Source organism: Lissotriton helveticus, chromosome 12 (genome assembly GCF_964261635.1).
Source record: "Lissotriton helveticus chromosome 12, aLisHel1.1, whole genome shotgun sequence".
Taxonomy (NCBI): Eukaryota; Metazoa; Chordata; class Amphibia; order Caudata; family Salamandridae; genus Lissotriton; species Lissotriton helveticus.
Window position 1 is genome coordinate 820332428 of NC_136073.1, and position 21877 is coordinate 820354304.

Here is a 21877-nt window from a genome sequence, read left to right on the forward strand (position 1 = left end):
TGATGTAAACTTTAGCATGTCTTGCTTTATTAGTTTAATTACACACCTTAGGTCAGATATTCATACATCAATTCAATTTTGTTTCTTTTTTTTTATGGATTGGTCTTTTTTCCAGCAATTCTGAATGGGTGCAAGCTGTGGGCTTTTGCAAAACACAAAACAGTTTGAAGGTAAATGAGCAAATCCTTTTTTAGGAGGTTGTAATGTTTTGAACGTTTGAATATGCCACTTTTTTTGCTAACATCAACGTATATGAAGTGGAAGATGGTTGCTGCACTGCCAGGGCATTGCAAGTATAGCACAATTAGAAATGTCGCGGTATTGCGCTGATGTCACTCTACTGCTCCACTACGAATATAGCAAACTTGTTGAGAAGCACCCGTTTTGCCTCATTAAAAATACAGCAGCAAAGCTAAGAAATCACCATTAAAATAGATATGCAGAATTACTGCACTCCACCAATCAAAATAAAGCAGCCTTTCGGGGAAGGCCATGTACAATCCCATTTAAAATATAGAAGTCTTTTTGAGAAGTAACTCTAGGGTCCATTAAAAAATAGCAGTCTTCTTGATAATTCTGTCCTTCCACATCAAAAATACAGCAGCCCTCCTGAGAAATCACTCTAATGTTGCATTAAAGAACAAGGTTCTTATCTTTGGTAATTACTTATCTGGTAGAGACTATCTATCAGCTGTCAGATCTGGTTGGGGAAGAAAGAGTGATCTGCCATTGAACCAATTGCGGTCCGTTACCCACCACTGCATTTTTTGCAGTTCCCTCCGAGAACTGGACCATGTCGGATGGATTTTCCTGATTCTGCACCCACTGGATCTCAAGGTCCCACTGCAGAGCCTGCATATCCGAGTGGGCATGTGTCACTAGCAGAATGCAGAAGGACATGAGGCCCAACAGTCTCATAGTGAGTCTCACCAAAATCCAGGATAGAGGCCTAAAACATCAGTATCATAGCCTGAATACCCTGGACTTGCCGTTCTGGAGGATAGGCCCAAAACTGCATCGTATCCGGAACACCTCCTAAGAAAGGGAGCGCCTTAGAGGGAGTCAGGTGTGACTTTCTTTACATTGATATTGAAACCCCAGCGAAATCAGGAGGTCTCCTTAGTCAGGAGGTGGGAGATGACAGCCTGGGGCGAGCCCGCCTTCTACAGCCAGTCGTCGGGATAGGGGAAGACAGGCAACCCTGATCTCTGCAGAGGAGCTGCAGCCACTGCCGTCCCCACTGGTAAGGCCAAAAGGGAGCCTAGTGAACTGAAAGAGGTCAAAGCCCACTGTGATCTGCAGTCAGCGCTTGTAGGCAGGTAGGACAAGAATGAGTAAGTGTGAGCCCTGTAAGTCCAATGCTAACAGCCAGTCTTCCTGGCCCAGGGCAGACAAAACCCGAGCGAATGTGAGCATTGTGAAGTTCTCTTTCTTGAGGAAGAAATTGAGAGGTTGCAGATAGAGGCTAGGACGAAGGCCTCCGTCCTCCTTTGGCACCAGAATGTAGCGGGAATAGCAACCACGGCCTACTTCTGGCGTCAGAACCCTCTCTGTCTCCCTTGGCCAAGAGAGCCATCACTTTATAGCGGAACAATTAAAGATGATCCTCAGTCAGCCTGTCGCAAGTAGGTGGCATGGGTGGAGAGGTAGTCCCGAAGAGGATGGAGTAGCGCCTCCGGACAAACTGCAGAACCCATTGATCTGATGTTATCCGAGGGGAAACTCCCCGCTGAATCAACTCAGTCAAGATGTTCATCTTGACTGCCACTGAGGGCAGGCTAGGGTCCAGGACCTCGACCGCCCTTCTCACCACCGTTGCAAATGGCTCCTCTATAGCCACAGTAGGGAGAGAAAACATGCCAGTATCTGGAGAGGTATCCAGTCCTCTGCCATCCACCAAAACCTCACACCAATCTATGTTTGGGTCAAAGGGAAAAAAAAAACGCTCCCCAAATCCTAGCCCACAAGAATAGGGCTGCGCTCTGGCCCAGAAGGCATGGCTCCAGTCAGTGGCAGGCGATGCCCCTCTGGCTCCAAGCCAGAGCGGGGTATCAGAATGAGGGCAGCTCCGCCGGTGGGTGCTCGCATCGGGACTGTCGAGGTGGTACAACCTGTGCTTGTCCATATCCATCCGTGGATCCAAGGGGCCCTACTGGTGCAGTTGAGGAGTTGAGGAGTGCGGGTCAGCGATTGAGTTCCGGTCAGCTGAGGAGTGCGTGGAGTAGCTGGAGGAGGAGCGTTTGTTCGGCGCTTGGAGCCGCGACTGGAGAAGGAATCGCCATCACACCAGCCACCGCAGGCAAACGCCGCCGGCTCACTTACCCCGGGGGAAAAAGAGCTTCCGACATAAGGAGAGGAACGGAGCCGAGCCGAGATCGGGTAGGAGCTAGAGCTTGAGCGGGACTTGCCATCGCCATTGGTGGCAAACGCCCGCTTGTTTGTCCACAACCACCCCTGCTTGCTAGTCCGCCGCCTCTTGCCCGCATCAGCTGCCTCAGCAGAAGGCGATAGTAGCGGGTAGACGAGCTGACTCACACGGCCCCAGCACTAACCGCACAGCCCCATCCTCACTGGCTCAAGAGGTGGAGGGGGTGAGGAGCAGTGAGCAGCGGCTGCTGCCGATAGTGGCGGGCAACATATCGCGTGTTCCCCTGGCGGTGGGAAGGAGCGCTCGTGGCCACCCTTCCATGCAGGCTGCTGATCGGCTGATTGAGTCCAGCAGCAGAGGCAACAACAGCGCCAGGCCAAGGCGGCAGGCAAAGGGACCTACGCAACAAGCTTCCTATTATTCTTCTACCAGCAAGCAAGTGCTGAGCATTTGGAGCATCGGGACAATAGCGCGAGACTATCGGCGTGATCAATAGTTCTACAGTGGAATAGCGGAGACTGATCCGAAGCCGAAAGCCGTGTCCAAGCCTCGAGTTGAGGTGTATTGCGCCTGAGGGTGTCAGAGAGTGCAGCTACGGGTGCCGCAAGGTAGTACTGCCCACAAGCATTTCTCCTCCCACTCCGTGGCGGCGGTGGGAGCTGCGAGGTGCACCTCTCCCCCCACACAGTGGATAGAGTGGAGGCAGGAGCTGTGAGGAGCACCTCTCCCCCTTACAGTGGGAAGTGCGGTGGTGGGAGTCGCGAGGAGCACCCCGGACTTATCAATAAGCTGATCATCTCCACAGAAGAATGACAACAAAAAAAAAAGAGAAAGAAAAACCACTCAGCAGCAAGAAAACGGCCACGCAAAGCCATTACTCCAGTCTAAATTATCACCTAGAATTTTAAGGAGTGCAAGGATCGCAGTCCACGACAAAAAGTCATTTTTAAAGTCGCCATCGGGAGGCCTCATAACCCAATTCTTATATAAACTTCCGCCCAATACAGAGAGCTCTTATGCTTGGTAGATGAACCAGGAGCCAAGATCAGCAACGGGATGGATCACAGATCAGGGAGCCAGTCCCACCACAAGCTCCCTGCTACACAAGTACAAAGTGCAAATATAGGAAGCACAAGCATCAAAAGACGATGTTCTCAATCCTGTTCGGGCCGGGTTGCCCATTTGGAAAGAAACACAGACAAGCAAGTGACCCAGTAGGTGACAGCACTGCATTAACTCGCAGAAACCCAGAGCAAGTAGTGACAGCCCAAATACACTGTCAGGAACAATCTAATCTTCTCTCCCGTGCAGTCACCGTTGCTTGTACTCACAGTGTCCGGTCCAACAAAAACAGTTGTGTCAGAGTGGCTGCAAAACTTGGGTTACCTATCACCTACATTCCTCCTAAACTTGGAATCTAAGATACAAAGCACACTGGAGCTGACCCCAAATCTCTTCAGAATCTCCAACGACATCCGGCGTACTCCTTCTCTGACACCAAGTTCTCATAGTCAGAATCTTTACGAGAGTAGTGCCATTTACGATCCAGGAGCATCTCTATCTGGGGAAACAGTTCAAAACATGGGCAGGTCACTGCTCTGGCAATCGAAGAAAATGGAGTTACAAATTGATCTAATATCCACCATTGCGCAACGACTAGTGGAGCTGAACAACAAGGTGGACTTCTTAGAGAACCAGCTTAGCGAGATCCAGAATAACCGCATTAGCACCTGTTCGTGCGCAGCTCTCATGGACATATGGACAACATTGCCAGAAATCCTTAAAGGTTTGGTAGATTCATTAAAAATTCATACTGGAGGCATGATGGGCCCAAGGAAAAAGAGCAGTTCCTTACCTGCATTAAACTCAGAAAGCCCTCTGGGCAACGCAGCTGGAGGCAACACGGGTAGCCCGACAACAAAACCCGGACACAAGAACCTTCAGTATCTACCAAACCTCTCAGTAGCCCATCCAGCTGTAATTCCAGCGTTCGAATCTCAATCCCAGGGAGGCAAATTGAGGGTAACAGCTCCAACCAGAAAAGGAAGGAGGAACCTCTTTCAAGGAGGGCTAAGAAAAAATTAAAGAAACAGGAAAAAAAAGCCAAGGCATCAAAAAAACGTGCTCTCCTATTACCAACTCACACTCAAAATTCACAAATCATTATAGATAAAAAACGTCTCTTCCTGATCTTCACCAAAAATCATGTTATTCAACACCCATAGCACCAGCCGCTCCGGGCACCACAAAAGAGGGATAGCCCCGCACAGCCGATCTCCCACATGGAGGTCTGTCATAGTCCAACAGGCCCGGCAACAATGGCGCAACCACCTTATTTACTAAACATCAAGAAGGCAGAGCAAAGAAAACCAGCAGGTTCATTTAAGGTTCAAGGACCCGATATCAGGGTCAACATACTTCAGGGTTATATAGCCCCGGGCTGGCAGAAAATCAGTGATCAAGCAGCTCAGCCATTCCAAAGTCCGATCCAGCAATTAGAACCATGCCAACAGAATCCTGGCTCTAGCCATAACACAATTATTCTGGAAGGAGACCAAAATATCCAGTATCCAGTATAAAGCAAATCAAGTTAGTAAAACAACGCATGAGATGATTCTCACCCCCAGATATTTCATCAAAGGTCAACACAACATTTTAAACAGGGGCAATTTACTCAGACTTTTTAAGCATATCCCGTCTCTCACGGAAATACAGTCAAACGACCTAGTCTGGGTGAAGTTCCTGAGCCTTTCTAGCAACTCCCATGGTGAATAAACTTCAATAGGGTTGAGTCGCCACGCCCAGGTGGGTCTCACAACAGAAGAAATAGCAAAAATGGTTGATAGGGGCATTGACATAACATTCCCCATACCCAAGAAATACCCACATGTATTAGCAGTAACTTATCCAACAAAGGAGGTTTATTCGGTGTTAAGGGGGACTGCATGCAATCAACCAGGGAAAAGCTCAGCCATGGAACCAAGACCTTATAACGCTTACAAGATAATAAGCTCACTTGAGCAAAGGGCAGTCTACTACAGTGGGACAAAGTACAGCGCAACGCAAAGCACGCAGAACGGTCCCGGTGCCTTGTTCCCTCAACGGCACTTCTAGTAGAAAAAATGCAGCTAGCTACCCGAAGATGAATAGAAGAGCGGGAAACAACACACATCTGTCCATCATATCGTGGAACGTTGCAGGGTTAAAAAGACTGCTTAGCTGCAACGCAGCATGCATGTATCTCCGAGCAAATGACATTCTGTGACTACAAGAGACGTGGGCCACCGAACCCCTAATTCTCCCAGGCTTTTATGAGACTCACACGGCAGCAATAAAAAGCAACATCTTTGGGAGAGCAGCAGGCGGGCTCTCAATCTTTATCAATCATGCCCGCAAAATAGAGGTAAAATCACTAACAACTAATACTCCCAACCTGCAAGCAGCACTGATCTGCGGATTTAAAAGCAACAACATCTCAATTCGTCTGTTGATAATTAATTGCTATGTAAACCCTGCCACACAGCAAAAAAAGCAAGCACTAAAAACATTAACTATAAAAATGGACCACCTTTATAAATAAATATGCCTCACATCACCCAATCATCGTAGGGGACATGAACACCAGGGACTTGGGACATGGTACAAGGGAACCTCCAAACATAACAGAATTGGCGCCTCTACAACAGCTTCTCCTCGAGCATAACATGGTTTCCACCCATTCCACCAAAAAAGCAGTGGACCCTCTTTGGCATCCTTTGCCCACCTTCAGGGACAAGTCAACAATCGATTACATCTTTCTTTCCGAAAACTTGCTAACATACTTTAATGACTTCGATGTGGGAAACAGGGACGAGAGTGATCACAGGCCATTGAGGGTTTCCCTTGATCTAAATGGGAAATCCGCAAAACATCTCGGAACATTGGGAACCTCAACTGGTGAAGAGCACCACGAAGTATTGAACAGAATAAAATGGACAAAACTAATTCCAAAACTCTTGGAGTGGGTCACACACGAAGAGCAGTGCAAAACAGTTAGAAGTTTGGCATTCCCCTTGGAGCTCTGGAAGGCACTACTTAAGGAACTAAAAACCGCGCTGGGACAGGTCACTGGCAGCCCCAAAGCTCAGGTCTTCGATCCGCAAAACCTCTCATTACAACCAAACTCAAGGGCCTTAGCGCAAACTAAGCGGAGTCTCTCAAAGGCTTTGAAGGCAAGAAGAAAAGGAGCCACAAATCACCACACATTGGAAATAAAGTGCTTCACAGGGAACACAGGAAGAAAAAATGGGAAATTCGAACAAAGAAAATCGAGGCAGAGTGGCTGAAAATATTTAACCTTCTCAAAGAAAAGGGTCACATTCGACTTAGACATATCAGACAATTGAGCCACACCGGTCAGAGCAAACGAAAACCGGGTGGCTGCCTCCGAGTGGGTCAAATATGTAAAGCTATTGTATACATCACAGCAGAATATGACGGATACCCAAGCACAACAAATCCTTCCAGCAACCCAGAAAGAGGACAAAACGCCAGTTATCATTATTGAGATAACCAACCTGATTAAGAAAATGAGGCCAGACGGCGCGCCGGGTCCCAATGGAGTGCCAGCGGCAGTGTTTAAAGTCTCACATGGATTCTGGGCGGATCAGCTAACCCCACTTTTACAGTATGCCTTTGAAACTTCCACCGTTCCATCATCGTGGAAAGGCTCAATACTTTTCCCGATTTATAAAAAAGGGGACCGCACAAACCCCAAAAATTATCAGCTTGTGGCTCTTCTAGATATAGAAGCAAAAGCATACGCCAGAGTGTTGCTGAAGGAACTAGAAACTTGGGCAAAAGATCACAATATTCTTCCATTCTTCCAAACTGGATTTAGACCTCAATGCTCCACTACAGATAACATCCTAGCACTGGGTCTTCTTTCCCTACGCGCGACTCAGCCCTCTCAACCACCTTTGTTTTGCTGCTTCGTAGATTACAGCGCAGCTTTTGACCGAGTGTATCGTGGCAAGTTATGGAGAAAACTTACCAACTGGGGCATGCCTCAAAAGCTGTTAAAGGCTATAACTGCTCTATACGAAGGGACTTGGGTGCGCATTAAAACCAGCCAAACGTCGATAACAACTAAGGTCCCAACTAACAATGGCCTTAAACAAGGGTGTGTCCTAGCCCCGATACTTTTCAACATTACACATTCGACTTGGGACAAGCCTTGGAGGGGGCAAATCTAGTCATTCCAAAGTTGGGGAATGTGCGGCTCCAAATCCTCCAATATGCAGAAGATCTTGTAATCTTGGACCACACTAGGACAGGTCTACAGAAAGCCTTAGAAGCGCTACACAGATTGAATCAAATGAATAATCTATTGGTAAATCAGGAGAAGACCAAGATGCTTATCTTTGGGAAATACCATCGAAAGAAGACAGCTCAATGGCGCCTAGGTGACCTGCAAATCAGAACTTGTAAAAGCTATAATTATTTGGGTCTCAGGCTAACGGAAGGGGCAAAACCATCAGCTCATTTGAAATATTTAAGAAGCAAGGGGGCCGGAATCACCTGCAGCCTGAGAAGTCTCAACCGAAGACTACACAGTCCATCCAATGAACCCATCCTGAAAGTCCAAAAAGCAAAAGTAGTGCCCTCCATCAACTACGGTCACTTAACCTTTCCTGGCGCCCTTACTAACTTTTTCATGAGCCACCAAATCTTGGTATACAAGAAAGTATTAGGCATCCCACGACAGGCCAGGAGAGCAAGAGTAAGGCTGGAGCTGGGTCTAACTTGCTCAGACATTACTTGTCTTGGGGACACTCTAAAATTCTATATTAGTACCCTGCGAGCTCCAGCAACAACCTTGAAAGCGACAGTGGCCATAAAATTGTTAGAAATTGAGGTGCAAAACTTGGACAATTCAAACATTCCAGTAGCTGCATGGAAAAAAAGCTGGGAACAGACAGGTCAAGAGAATATCACATGCAAGAGACCTGGAAAGCTTACATCACCAACTAAATCTCTCTTCACTGGACGCCTCCTACATAGTGGGAAGACCACAGCCTTATTTCGAGCAAGCACTATCTGCCCAAGCCCGAATAAATATCACTTACATGAGACTTCTCGCATTGCCCATTGCGGATTTTAATCAAAGTTGGGCCCAACTGGACAATTTAGCTGCATGTCGACTCTGTAATTACCATCAGGAATCCTGGTTCCATCTGCTGTGCTGTTGTCCCAGGTTAGCTAGTGAGAGGCACCGTTTGGTCATTCCAATCTGCAGAGCTCAGGGCCTTACACGATGCAGAGAAGTCTCTGACCTGTGTTTTTCTTCTAACACAGCTCAAACAGTTGCACGGCTGGGGAAATTCATAGAATTAATTTGAGCCGCACTGTCGCCAAAAATAGAGCCACAAAAAGAAAATGGTCAGCTAGGAAGTACATGAGCCTCAGACATACCTCCCGTTTAAGTCTAATGCACTTTGCACTCGCTTTGTATAACCAGAATGTGATACTCGTTTTTAAGGTTTTATGCCTTACTAGGTAGTAGTAACAAGCATGGAATTTTAACTTTTTTATATTTCTTTTATATTGCTAATATATTGTAATGATTTTAAGTAATTGAACAATAAAAGGCTTTGCACACTACTGGTGCAGGAGCTATCGGCTTCGATCCAGTGTGGGCCCCTCCCGAACCTGCAAGGCTTAAAGGTGCGCAAGTGGGAATGGGCTGCCCAAATGTGAGGCTCATGGGCTCTTAAACTCATGAAGTTGAGTGGGGGTAGCTAAGGTTTCCGGAAGCTCAGGGAAGCACAAACTCTACTCAGGCGCTGACTTAACCTTGGTGCCAGGCCTCGAATATCTACGCTCCCTCGTCCCGCTGGCCGAACGTGAAGTCGAAGACCTCTTCAACTTCTTGCTCCTTTATGTGGTGTGATTTCTCGAGTGAACCGCTGACTTCGAGCGTGTCAAACATTTCGAGCTCTGTAACGGATCCCGGGGCCTTTCTCGCAACCGTAATTGAGACTGTTGCAGCATCGTACACCAAGCCAGGAGCTTGAGGGACGTCTCCCTCAAAGCCTTCCAGTTCATGGCACGGCAGTCAATGCAGGTCTAAGCAACGTGGTCAGGCTTGAGGCACCAAAGGCAAACAAAATGCGGGTGCGTTGCAGATATCCGTCAGTGGCTGGTACCGCAGAGCATGAAGCCTGCCTTCATAGAGAACATTCCTGCCACACCAGGAGAAAACTCTTACCAAAAAATCGAAAAAAGATCAGTAAAAAATTGACTGAAAGAGCAGCTCTCTCTGGATCTGCACCAATTGGCGGCGAAAGAAAAGAACGGACGTCAGCGAGCTGAGGTGGTGCCTATATAGGCAACGCGCACTCACATCCAGCACAGACTACACAACACGGAGCTGATCTACGCCACCTACCGGCGCGCAGGGTTACTGCCCATGAGAAAAATTCTGGATCCAGTCTCACGGCTGGGGATAATTCTACGCATCAAATCTGCAGCTAGAAGTCTCTATCAGATACAGCCTTGTAGTGCCAAATTAAAACAGTCAGTGTATTGCATCATTAAAAGTACAGCTGCCTTGCTGAGTCACAGTACTGCTGCATTAAAAATAAAGCAAGACTTTCTGAGAAGCTACTGCACGTTCCGATGAAAAATATAGCAATCTTGCTGAAAAGTCACTGTGCTGCTCCATTAAAGATAAAGCAGTATTTCTGAGAAATCACTGTACTGCCAATTGAAAATATAGTTACCTTGCAGAGAAATCACCGTATTGCCAAATTTAAAAAATCCATTGGCCTTGCTGAGAAGTCACTATTACCCCATTACAAATGGAGCATCAGTGCTGAAAATTAGCTGCTGATCGATTATAAATTACAACTACTTCTTGAGACGTCACTGTAATGCCCCTTAAAAAATAGAGCAGTTGTGTTGAAAATTACAAGTATGGTTCCTAAGTAAGGAAGGAACTAAGGGCATGTCCCACTTGGTAATTAAACTGCAATGCCACAAGGAATTTGTACTTCAAAATACACCCCATTATAAAAATAATCAATTTTTGGGTAGTGGTTGGGGATAAAAAGTCAAGCTCTGAAAGCAGTATGGGGGTAGCAGGATGTTCTACCTAACAGTGGCCACCAAACCTTGAATAAAACAGAACAACAAGGCTGTGGTCTGTGTCTAGCGTGTGTTGGGTCTGAGGTTAGCATGTGTTGGGTGTGCATTGGCAGCATTGATGCCAGTAGAGTAGTTGATCGGTACCTTTGGCATTGCCAGATGGATCTCCCACAGAGCTGATCATGACCTCGCCGCTTCCCAGACAGTGTGTGGAATGTAGGTTTGCCAGGTTGCTCTTGAAGTAGACATCAATAGGTTCGACTGCCTATGGATAAGGATTGCAGAAAGTAATTTTTATGCAATATTTTCTGCAGTTAAACAAAGTTGAGACCATTGCAAAAGTATATGAAACATTTGCTGTTTCTAGAACGTTTTGAGCAATCCTGACAAAGAAAAGTCCGGTTTCATAAATAACTAGATTTAAATAAGCAATGGCAAAGCCAATACGTCTCAAAGGGAAAGCTATTGGCTTCACCAATGCTTGTTGCCAATCATGTGTGATAATGTGTCAAGACGTATTTGGGTACATGCCAACCTTGAAATGCGTTTTCTGTTTAGGAAAAAAAACACTACAAGACGACTGCCAAGACAAGCACATGGGTATTGACATGTATACATAAACTGACATGAAGTAGCATGCGCGTTCGTCGTGACGCATGCATGTACACTTAATTCAGAAAGGTAAATTAAAATGGAAAAAAAGAGGTGCCCATTAGGTATGATAAAAGAAAGCAAGCAACCCTGTAGCACTTTCTAGCTGCTTGTCCCTCGAACAATAAAAAAATATATATATTTACATATATAAGGAGTCAGAGGTAAACATTGGGGGTGCTGCGAAGTGAGAGCGACGGAGCGCAGGGGATTTTAGAGGAAAAGATGGGGGAAAAGGAGTTAGAGCAAGTAAACACATGCACTCCCGTAGGGTGTTCAAAAGTACATTTTAAAAAGTCCTCTTTAAGTGTGCAGTGGAACGATGTAACATATCCAATCAAAACTCTGTGAAACTGAAATGCTCTTAGGAGGCACAAAGACAAGAATAGCCACTAAATCAAGAGCAAACAACTCCGATAGACAACAAAACCATCCATTATGAGCACAGGGCTGATTTAAAGTCCACTTTAAGTCTGTACGGAAACAAAACATCTGTTTAACCGGTCTGTAGCAGAGACGTAAACATGAAGCAAGCCATATTTCCATTATTTAGGCTGCTTTCATAATTAGAACAAGCATTGGCATAGCCAATAGGTCTCGCCTTTGGGACCTTATAAGTGTTTAGCCATGCAACACTTGATGTTGTTGCACCAAGGATATTGTACTTGATAACTAAACACTTATAAGGTCCCAAAGGGGAGACCTATTGGCTATGCCAATGCTTTTTTTTTTTTAAAGGACAAGCAGTGCTATCAGGCTCCGGCTGCCACTTAGTCCACCGCATCCCATGTAGATGCTGCAGCCATTTTTGAATGGTTTTAAAGCCAATTCAAAAGCGGTCGCCAGTGTATGTGAATCCCTATCGCAACTGTGAGACTGTTATCCTGCTTCCCAATTCTGTTAAATACAAATTATGTAAAAATTGCACGGCTGACCCTACCCACGTTTCACATGCAGATTTGAAATACTGATGGGTTGGGTTTCCCGGAATTCAACTGGTTGAGAGGTAGAGAGGTGTAGAGCGGTAGAGAGGTGTAGAGAGGTAGAGAGGTGGAGGTGTAGAGAGAGGTAGAGGTAGAGTTAGAGAGGTAGAGGTAGAGAGGGAAAGGTGGAGGTGGAGAGGTAGAGAGGTAGAGGTGGAGAGGTAGAGAGAGAGGTAGAGAGAGAGAGAGAGGTAAAGAGAGCGAGAGAGAGAGAGAGAGGTAGAGAGAGATAGGTAGAGAGGTAGAGAGCTAGAGAGAGAAGTAGAGAGAGATAGAGAACTAGAGAGCGATAGGGAGGTAGAGAGGGAGAGGTAGCGGTAGAGAGGTAGAAGTAGAGGTAGAGAGTGAGGAAGAAAGGTAGAGAGGTAGAAAGGTAGAGGTAGAGAGAGGTAGAGAGAGAGAGAGGTAGGGCGAGAGAGAGGTAGAGAGGGAGGTAGAGAGAGAGTGGTGTAGAGAGAGAGAGTAGTAGAGAGAGAGAGGTAGAGAGGTAGCGAGAGGCAGAGAGAGAGAGGTAGAGAGAGAGAGAGAGAGATAGGTAGAGGTAGAGAGAGAGGTAGAGAGAGAGGTAGAAAGGTAGCGGTAGAGAGGTAGAAAGGTAGAGGTAGAGAGAGAGAAGTAGAGAGAGAGAGGTAGAGAGAGAGGTAGAGCGGTACAGAGAGATGTAGGGAGAGAGAGGTAAAGTTAGAGAGAGGTAGAGAGAGAGGTAGATAAGTAGAGAGTGAGAGAGGTAGAGAGGTAAAGAGTTAGAGAGAGAGGTAGAGAGGTAGAGAGAGAGGTAGAGAAGAAGAGAGGTAGAGAGAGGTAGAGAGAGAGAGGTAGCGAGAAAGAGATAGAGAGAGAGAGGTATAGAGGTAGAGGGAGAGAGAGGTAGAGAGAGGTAGAAACATGTTCATTGATTAGAATAGGCCTGGCAAAGAGTAAGCTGAAGATTGTATTTTGATGTTTATTTATTTTGCGTTTTTTGCAGTGCCACATGACTTAGGCCACTGCATATGGTGATGCTGCATTAAAAACCGACCTTCATATTTATAGACAGTCAGGGTTAGGGACTTCGAGGTTTTGCTACAGTTTCTGACTGTGATTTTCTATAATACCCCGGTTTGAACGTTGAGCTGTGTAAACTTGTTAGTGATATTCCATCTGAAACCGGTCTTCACACCACCCCTTGAGTAAACCTTGACTGCTCGGTCACCAGTGCCAAATAAGAGCCAAGGAAATCACGAGCACAATATCGAGAACCCGGAAGTTGTAGAGAGAACATGACATCAGACTTTGGTATTGCAAGGTCCTCCCTAGCACAACAGGATCTGGATGGACAACCCGACTGACAGAAGGGATGAAGAAGCGAAAGAGAGGAGACAGAGGAAGGAAGAAAGTGAGAGGAGGGAATAAGAATTAAATAAAAGAAGTCATGGAGACGGTAAGAAGAGGTAGGTAGAGTCAGGAAGAGAGGAAGGGGAAATGGAAGGAAGAAAGGGTGCAGAGATAAAGCATGAAGTGGTGAATGGCTGGAGAAGAGGAGGAAAATGTAGAAGGCGAGATCGTGGAGTGAGAGAAGACTGGTTGACGAAGGACAAAATAAGAGGGAGGGTGGGAATTGGTGGAGAATCGAGGACAAGGAGTGATGGAGAGAGTGGGGAAATGGAAAGGATGGGTGAAGAGGAGGGAAAGTGCGAGGGAAGGAAAGCGTGAGGGGAGCAAAGGAGTGCAGGACGAAAGAGGAAGAGATGGGGAGAGGCAGGGCAGTATAAAGGGCGATTGTGTGAAGAAAGGTGGTGACCAAATAAAGATGGGAAGAGGAAAGAGAGACATGGCTGTAGAAAGCAAAACATGTTATGATGCTTGAAAGTGTATAAAATGATGGCATCTCAAAGCGTCACATATAATGAATGAGGCACAACGAGACTCATGTCCACAGGCATCTATGTCACATCGAGTAGATAGCGGATCTAAATAAGGACCAGAAACATGTGTAAGAAAGAAACAGAACGAATTCAACAGAGTGGGGCGTGTGTGCGTGAGCAGCCTGCTCTTTTTAAAAGCACATACTTGTGCTTGTGGTGCGCCGCTGCGCACTCCCGCAAGGCGTATGCCGCCACAAGCACGAGTATATGCTTCTAAAAAGTGCTGCACGGCAACTAAAGGTCTCCTATGCAGTGCATGCGATCTGCGTAGGCGAGACCTAAAAAGAACAAAGCGTTTCCGCCTAAAACTTAGTTTCATAGTTAACATTTTAAAAGTGGAGAAACATTTTGGCCCTGCAAAAATAAAGCAAAATTCAGTCATATTTATAAACTGTGGTCCGGAGCACACCTAGTGGTCTTCAAAGTTCAATCTTAATCATGCAAGCAGCAAAGCAGTTCCTTTCAGCATAATCTGGCCCCCAGAATTTTGCATTCTGGGGTCAGTTCTCCTAACCTGTGAAGAAGAAATCTTGCAAGATGAGGTTCATATCCATGGATTACAAAACAAGAGTCGTTTAACCCAGCAAAACATATATACCTTGTGCAGTCTTGGAGACCGTGGATCTGTCCCCACATCCACGATGTAAATCCGTGACGAGATCAAGCTGAGCAAAACCAGGCGGTCCCGCTTCTTAGTGGGGTCACCATAGCAACTACTGCAGGCATTCCAACCAAGATGGTGGAGCTCATCAAGCATGTTGGGCATTGGCAAGCGGTGGATGATCTGTAGGACAAAAGGTGCGATACTGAGCTAAGCTGATCTAAGATATGCATGAAAGCATCCCACCACAACATAGTGCATGAAATCATATGATTTTTCCAACATGCCAACGTCTCAGAATGGCCACTACTAGGCTGCCCCAATAAATTTCACAATTTCCATATAGGTAAATCCCCTCTAGGGCAGTAGAGTGAAATACTCATCGCCTGCAGAGATGGGAGCAGCTAATCGGTTTTGGAGGAAACCTTAATTGAGAAAGTTTATAAATTGATATGTGCAGAATTCCTAGTTCAGAAGAGAATTATAACAAAAGAAACCTCCAATTTTGTGATGTTGCTCAGATTTGAACTTGGTTTCATCTTAATCCAGTAGCAAAACGTTTGTAATTCAACACAAAGTATGTGTAGCAGTCTGAACAAAAAATAGAAATAAATCATTTTTGGAGGAAAATTTATTTTTTGTAAAAAACAAGATTATTTTCTTTTTTCAATACAGACCATCTTCTAAAAAAGGCATTTGAAAAAAGTTGGAATGGTTACTAAAACATATTTAAAATATTAAGAACGTTATCAGTATTTTGAATTAAAACGTTTGAAACATCTTGTAAAAATCCAATATCACTTTCAAATGAAACAAAAGCATGACCTTGCCACAGAAGTAATATTTTTCAGACAATTCTAATTATGGATAATTTTGGGGAAAATATCTACAGTAAAACACACATTCACCATTATTATGACCATCGTTGATCAGCTACAGATAGTAAGAGGAAGCAAGTTTTATATGCATATCTTTCGTTATTAACCATTTATACACCCTAGGAAAAAATGTAATTGTCTATTTTGTAATCTTTTTCAAGCGGTCCTACTAAACATGTCCTCTCTTTCAAGGGAAGTGTAAAATTCTTCTAAGAGATTATATATCACTCTATCAACAACCAGTAGAGTTTTGTTTCAGTCTGCATTAGGAGGCCGGTAACCAAGCACCGAGCGTTACAAGGAAGCTGTGGAGAAAACCCTGATTACGTTGCACCATACCTGGCTGTAGGTTGGAGATTTGGGATCCACATCCACTGTGGACAGATAGTCTGGCTTGTTGATGCCAGTGTTGCGGTAGATGCAAGACACATATATCAAATCCTCCCGGGGAGCTAAAGAGAACAAACAACAAAGACACCATTAAAAAACCTTTTGGTACAAAAATAGACTTAGGTGGAAATACAGGGTTACTACCAAGGTATGCTAGTCAGTATGCAGTTATACAAAGAATCAGTTCAGAGCCACTTAAGTATGACAATGGTCACTGTTGCAAAAGAAAGGATTTGTGAGGAAAATATTCATGGATCATAGTTCTCAAGATTCAAATGGCCCCTAGGGGCTAACTTAGGGGCTCATTAGGATAGCGGACGGAAGGACGTCCGCCGTCCTGGAGTAGGCGGAAAAAGTCCTTTCCCGTCCGCCTGCAGCGGACAGTCCGACCGCCATATTAGGATGGGAAAAACGGTGAAAACTCCGTACGCGGCGGAAGAGAACGCACCGCCGCGGAACTACACCCGACCCCGCGGCGGACGTAACCAATCCTGAGACACCGCCGTACGGAATGACGTCTCCGACCGTGCCCCAAATCACGATGGCGGAAAACACACATAAAACCGCTGCGGAAAAACAACCTGCCTGAACACGGTGGATTCCCCACAGCGAAGATACAACACATTGCAGAGATACCCACCACAAGCAGCTCGCCCACATGGACCCATCGCTACACGCTTTTCCGATACTCTTTGCGATCCTGCACCAGCAAGTCATGGACCATCATCGACGGCGACGCAGGTACGCTACACACCATTTACTGTCGGAAGGGGAGTACCTGGCAGAGCTGTGACGTTGGGAGGGTGAGTGTCATGTCACAGGAAATACATTGACGAACGCACCAAAATATACACAATTGAAGTATATATCAGAACAGCAACAGGGCATTGTGGACAACAGAGCAGGTACATCAGAGGCAGCACGTGAGAGGGCAGAATGCAATATCAGAACAGCAACAGGGCAATGTGCCCAACAGAGCAGGTCCATCAGAGGCAGCACGTGAGAGGGCAGAATGCAGTATCAGAACAGAAACAGGGCATTGTGGACAACAGAGCAGGTACATCATTGGCAGCACGTGAGAGGGCAGAATGCAGTATCAGAACAGAAACAGGGCATTGTGGACAACAGAGCAGGTACATCATTGGCAGCACGTGAGAGGGCAGAATGCAGTATCAGAACAGCAACAGGGCAATGTGCCCAACAGAGCAGGTCCATCAGAGGCAGCACGTGAGAGGGGCTAAGTGCATCAACAGTCCATTGCACTGGACAGGTCCATCAGAGGCAGCACGTGAGAGGGCAGAATGCAGTATCAGAACAGCAACAGGGCATTGTGCCTAACAGAGCAGGTACATCATTGGCAGCACGTGAGAGGGCAGAATACAGTATCAGAACAGCAACAGGGCATTGTGCTCAACAGAGCAGGTACATCATTGGCAGCACGTGAGAGGGCAGAATGCAGTATCAGAACAGCAACAGGGCATTGTGCCCAACAGAGCAGGTACATCATTGGCAGCACGTGAGAGGGCAGAATGCAGTATCAGAACAGCAACAGGGCATTGTGGACAACAGAGCAGGTACATCAGAGGCAGCACGTGAGAGGGCAGAATGCAGTATCAGAACAGCAACAGGGCAATGTGCCCAACAGAGCAGGTCCATCAGAGGCAGCACGTGAGAGGGGCTAAGTGCATCAACAGTCCATTGCACTGGACAGGTCCATCAGAGGCAGCACGTGAGAGGGGCTAAGTGCATCAACAGTCCATTGCACAGAACATGTCCATCAGAGGCAGCACGTGAGAGGGGCTAAGTGCATCAACAGTCCATTGCACAGAACATGTCCATCAGAGGCAGCACGTGAGAGGGGCTAAGTGCATCAACAGTCCATTGCACTGGACAGGTCCATCAGAGGCAGCATGTGAGAGGGCAGAATGCAGTATCAGAACAGCAACAGGGCATTGTGGACAACAGAGCAGGTACATCATTGGCTAGCCAAGAACGTGTGTCAAGCGACCCGTCACAAGGAGATTAACAAAACATAGGTGGTTACATTCGTCAATCTACACACAGACTTAAATGACATTTGACTGATGGCAACTAGACCTCACACCACTGAATCTGGTGGACTGCTTGAACAACTCGCCTCGGACACACCGCCAGCACCAGCAACAGGAGTGTGAGACACAGCCACCTATCTACTCACTGACACATGAGCCATAGACCCAGACACACCGCCAGCACCAGCACCAGGAGTGTGAGACACAGCCACCGATCTACTCACTGACACATGTGCCATAGACCCAGACACACCGCCAGCACCAGGAGTGTGAGACACAGCCACAGCTGTGGTGACTGATACATGTGCCATAGACTCAGACACACCGCCAGCACCAGCAACAGGAGTGTGAGACACAGCCACCGATCTACTCACTGACACATGTGCCATAGACCCAGACTCACCGCCAGCACCAGCACCAGGAGTGTGAGACACAGCCACGATCTACTCACTGACACATGTGCCATAGACCCAGACACACCCCCAGCACTAGAAACAGGAGTGTGAGACACAGCCACAGCTGTGGTGACTGATACATGTGCCATAGACCAGACACACCGCCAGCACCAGCAACAGGAGTGTGAGACACAGCCACCGATCTACTCACTGACACATGTGCCATAGACCCAGACACACCGCCAGCACCAGGAGTGTGAGACACAGCCACCGATCTACTCACTGACACATGTGCCATAGACCCAGACACACCGCCAGCACCAGCACCAGGAGTGTGAGACACAGCCACCGATCTACTCACTGACACATGAGCCCTAGACCCAGACACACTTGCCGGACATGTCCCTGTACACTGACCAACAAATACCATGCCTGCACCTGACACATGTCAGTGAACAGCAGCTGAGCCACTAGGACCACTGAAATGGTGAGCCACAGGGCTGTATGGGCCAGGAGGCAGGGTGGCTCTGGGAGCTAGGGACAGCTGTACTGGAGCGACATTGGGGTGTTCAGGTCTCACTGGTGTGTGTCTCAGTTTCTTTGTGAAACGTAGGGGTACCCCGGACATGCCTGGACTGGTAAGTGGAGTGGCATCACCAGACATCAAAGGTGAATCATGTGCTTGTGGTGGTCTGCTCTCTGGGGACGTGCTGGACCCTGCCTGCCGTTTGCTGTGGGCCTGCCTTCTGCCCTCTGCATCATGTGTAATGGGTGATGCAACAACAGTGTACTCCTTCCTCTGCTTTAGGGGGCCGTGGATGGGAGTAGAGGTATGGGGGGACTCGACCGCTGATACATGTGTTGTACGTTCCTTAAACATCATCCTCAGTGCAGCCAGGGGAGAAATATGCCTGTCCTTGATGGTGCTCGTGTCCATGGGAGAAACCTTGGCCATGGGATGTGGCTTGGACGTCGGAGGTGTCCTGTCCCTGGAATGGCCCATATCCCTTTCCGGTGCCCTGTCCCTGGGCGCAGACATGTCCATTGTAGTGTCCCTCTCCTTTGAAGCTACCCTGCTCTTGGGAGGTGCCCTCACCTTGGTACTGTCCTTGTCCTTGGGAGTGTCCCTGCTCTTGGGAGGTTCCCTCACCTTGGTACTGTCCTTGACCCTGGGAGTCTCCCTGCTCTTGGGAGGTGGCCTTTCCTTGCTACTGTCCTTGTCCCTGGGAGTCTCCCTGCTCTTGGGAGGTGGCCTTTCCCTGCTACTGTCCTTGTCCCTGGGAGTCTCCCTGCTCTTGGGAGGTGGCCTTTCCTTGCTACTGTCCTTGTCCCTGGGAGTCTCCCTGCTCTTGGGAGGTGGCCTTTCCTTGCTACTGTCCTTGTCCCTGGTAGTCTCCCTGCTCTTGGGAGGTGGCCTTTCCTTGCTACTGTCCTTGTCCCTGGGAGTCTCCCTGCTCTTGGGAGGTGGCCTTTCCTTGCTACTGTCCTTGTCCCTGGGAGTCTCCCTGCTCTTGGGAGGTGGCCTTGGCTCCTCCATGATCATGTCTGTCAACTCCAGTGTTGGACACGTCGTCTTCGGATAAAGAGATCACAGGCTTATGGGATGGTGCCTGTGCCCTCCGTGCCCTGCCGTTCTGCCTGTGGCTGCTCCTAGTGTAATAACCAGAATAAGAGGCCTGGTCTGAAGACTCACTCTCCCCTGTAACATAAGTGGTGTGGATGGTTGTACAGAAGTAGCACCCTGTTTATGCGACTGTACAATGGCTGAGGACACAGTGTTTGCCAATGACTGAACTGTTCTGTGGAGACCAGCAACATCGCTATGCATCCCCTCCATGAATGCCACCACCTGCCCCAACTTCCTATCGTGGTCTTGGAATGCATTGATCATGTTGGTCTGCCCTACACACAGCTGTCGCAGCAGATCAACAGCCTCTGCACAAAGTGCACTTTGTGTCACTGGGGCAGGGGCGGCGGTTCCTGCACCAAAGGCAACTCTGCTCCCCCTCCTCTGCACCACATGTTGCAGTGGGTGGCAGTGTGGGCCCTGTGTGCTGTGTCCCGACTGAAGGTGTCGATTGCCCACTCCCTGTCTGTGACACCAGTGCGGACTCATCAACACTTTCTGAGGATGAGGGCGATGGTGTTTCCATATGCGAGTCTTCAGGGACGGTCCTGTCCCCCTCTCTGGGGCTGCCCTCTTCAGTGTCTGTCTGCGTGTGTGCGACCTCTGATTCGGAAGCATTGCCACCACTTATCTCCGTCGTCTGCGGGTCAGTGCCCTCTGCCAAAGCTGAAATAGAGAGAAACGCGGTGTGAGTAAGTGCCACACACACGTACTGAAGGACAACAGATCTAGGATTCAATTACATACATTGTACATGTAGCACACATCCTGCACACGTCCCACCCCTACTATCTACACACATGTCATGCCATGGGACCACAGACCTCAACGGCATGTCCTGGAACCCTTAAACTACCAAGCAAGTGGGCTGTCCACCTGGCGGACATGGATGCCAACGCCTACTCCGCTAATGGCACCAGCATGGTATTTCAGCTAAACATACGCACCACGGAAGCCACTACTGTGTCCGAGCAGCAATACATGCATTGCAGGCCCAAGTAACATACACATACAATCTGCTTACCGCTACTTTGCTGTGATTCCCCACTCAGCTGGGCGGACAGGTCAGGATGCGTCACAGCAATGATACGGTGCATAAGAGGGGTCATGGTGCAGCGGGCCAGACGTGTAGATCTTGGAATCATCCCCAGTGTCATCTCCGCCACATTCTTGCTAAGCCAGGAGATGTAGTCCCAGCGCTGTGGCAGTGTGTGTGTCGTCTATTGAACCCCTCCACTGCCCGTACATCACGTGCTATCGTCCTCCACACGGCCTTGCGAACGTGCAGCTTTACCTGCCATGATCGGAGACAAGAGGGTAACGTAAGTGGACAATATGACATGCACAAACATCGCAGGAACACGATTCAACATGCAGCCATGCTCAGCACTACACATGTAAAGGTCCCACAGCACACCGGCAGGCCTGCAGAAGACAGGAGCCACTGAACACCTCATGACCAACAACATGTACACCACTGTACTTACCACCTGTCCGGGTGCACCGTAGAGCCGTTGGTAGTGGCTGAGCACACCGTCCACAAGGACATCCAGCTCCGCTGCGGTGAAGGGAAGCGAACGGCTCTCTCGCACTCCCTCCATGGCAAGGTCCTGGACTGTGGCCCAACTGCAGCAGCCGTAGGTCAGCTCAGCAGCAGCAGGTCGAGGTGATGGTCACAGGCAGCAGCCGTAGGTCAGCTCAGCAGCAGCAGGTAGAGGTGATGGTCACAGGCAGCAGCCGTTGGTCAGCTCAGCAGCAGCAGGTCGAGGTGATGGTCACAGGCAGCAGCCGTTGGTCAGCTCAGCAGCAGCAGGTCGAGCTGATGGTCACAGGCAGCAGCCGTTGGTCAGCTCAGCAGCAGCAGGTCGAGGTGATGGTCACAGGCAGCGCTGGATCGAAGCA

General features: G+C 48.0%; 1 protein-coding gene across 1 annotated transcript in view; it reads right to left on the reverse strand.

The window, feature by feature from the left end:
• The window catches only part of LOC144798261 (methanethiol oxidase-like), a 118688-nt gene that overhangs the window by 61164 nt on the left and 35647 nt on the right, over positions 1-21877 (reverse strand). Inside the window, exons 3-5 of the mRNA XM_078669023.1 lie at positions 15852-15964; positions 14632-14817; positions 10640-10760 (exon numbers count right to left, since the gene is read on the reverse strand). Coding sequence (XP_078525149.1) covers positions 10640-10760; positions 14632-14799 — 289 coding nt within the window. The 5' untranslated portion in view covers positions 14800-14817; positions 15852-15964. The remainder of the gene's footprint in view (positions 1-10639; positions 10761-14631; positions 14818-15851; positions 15965-21877) is intronic.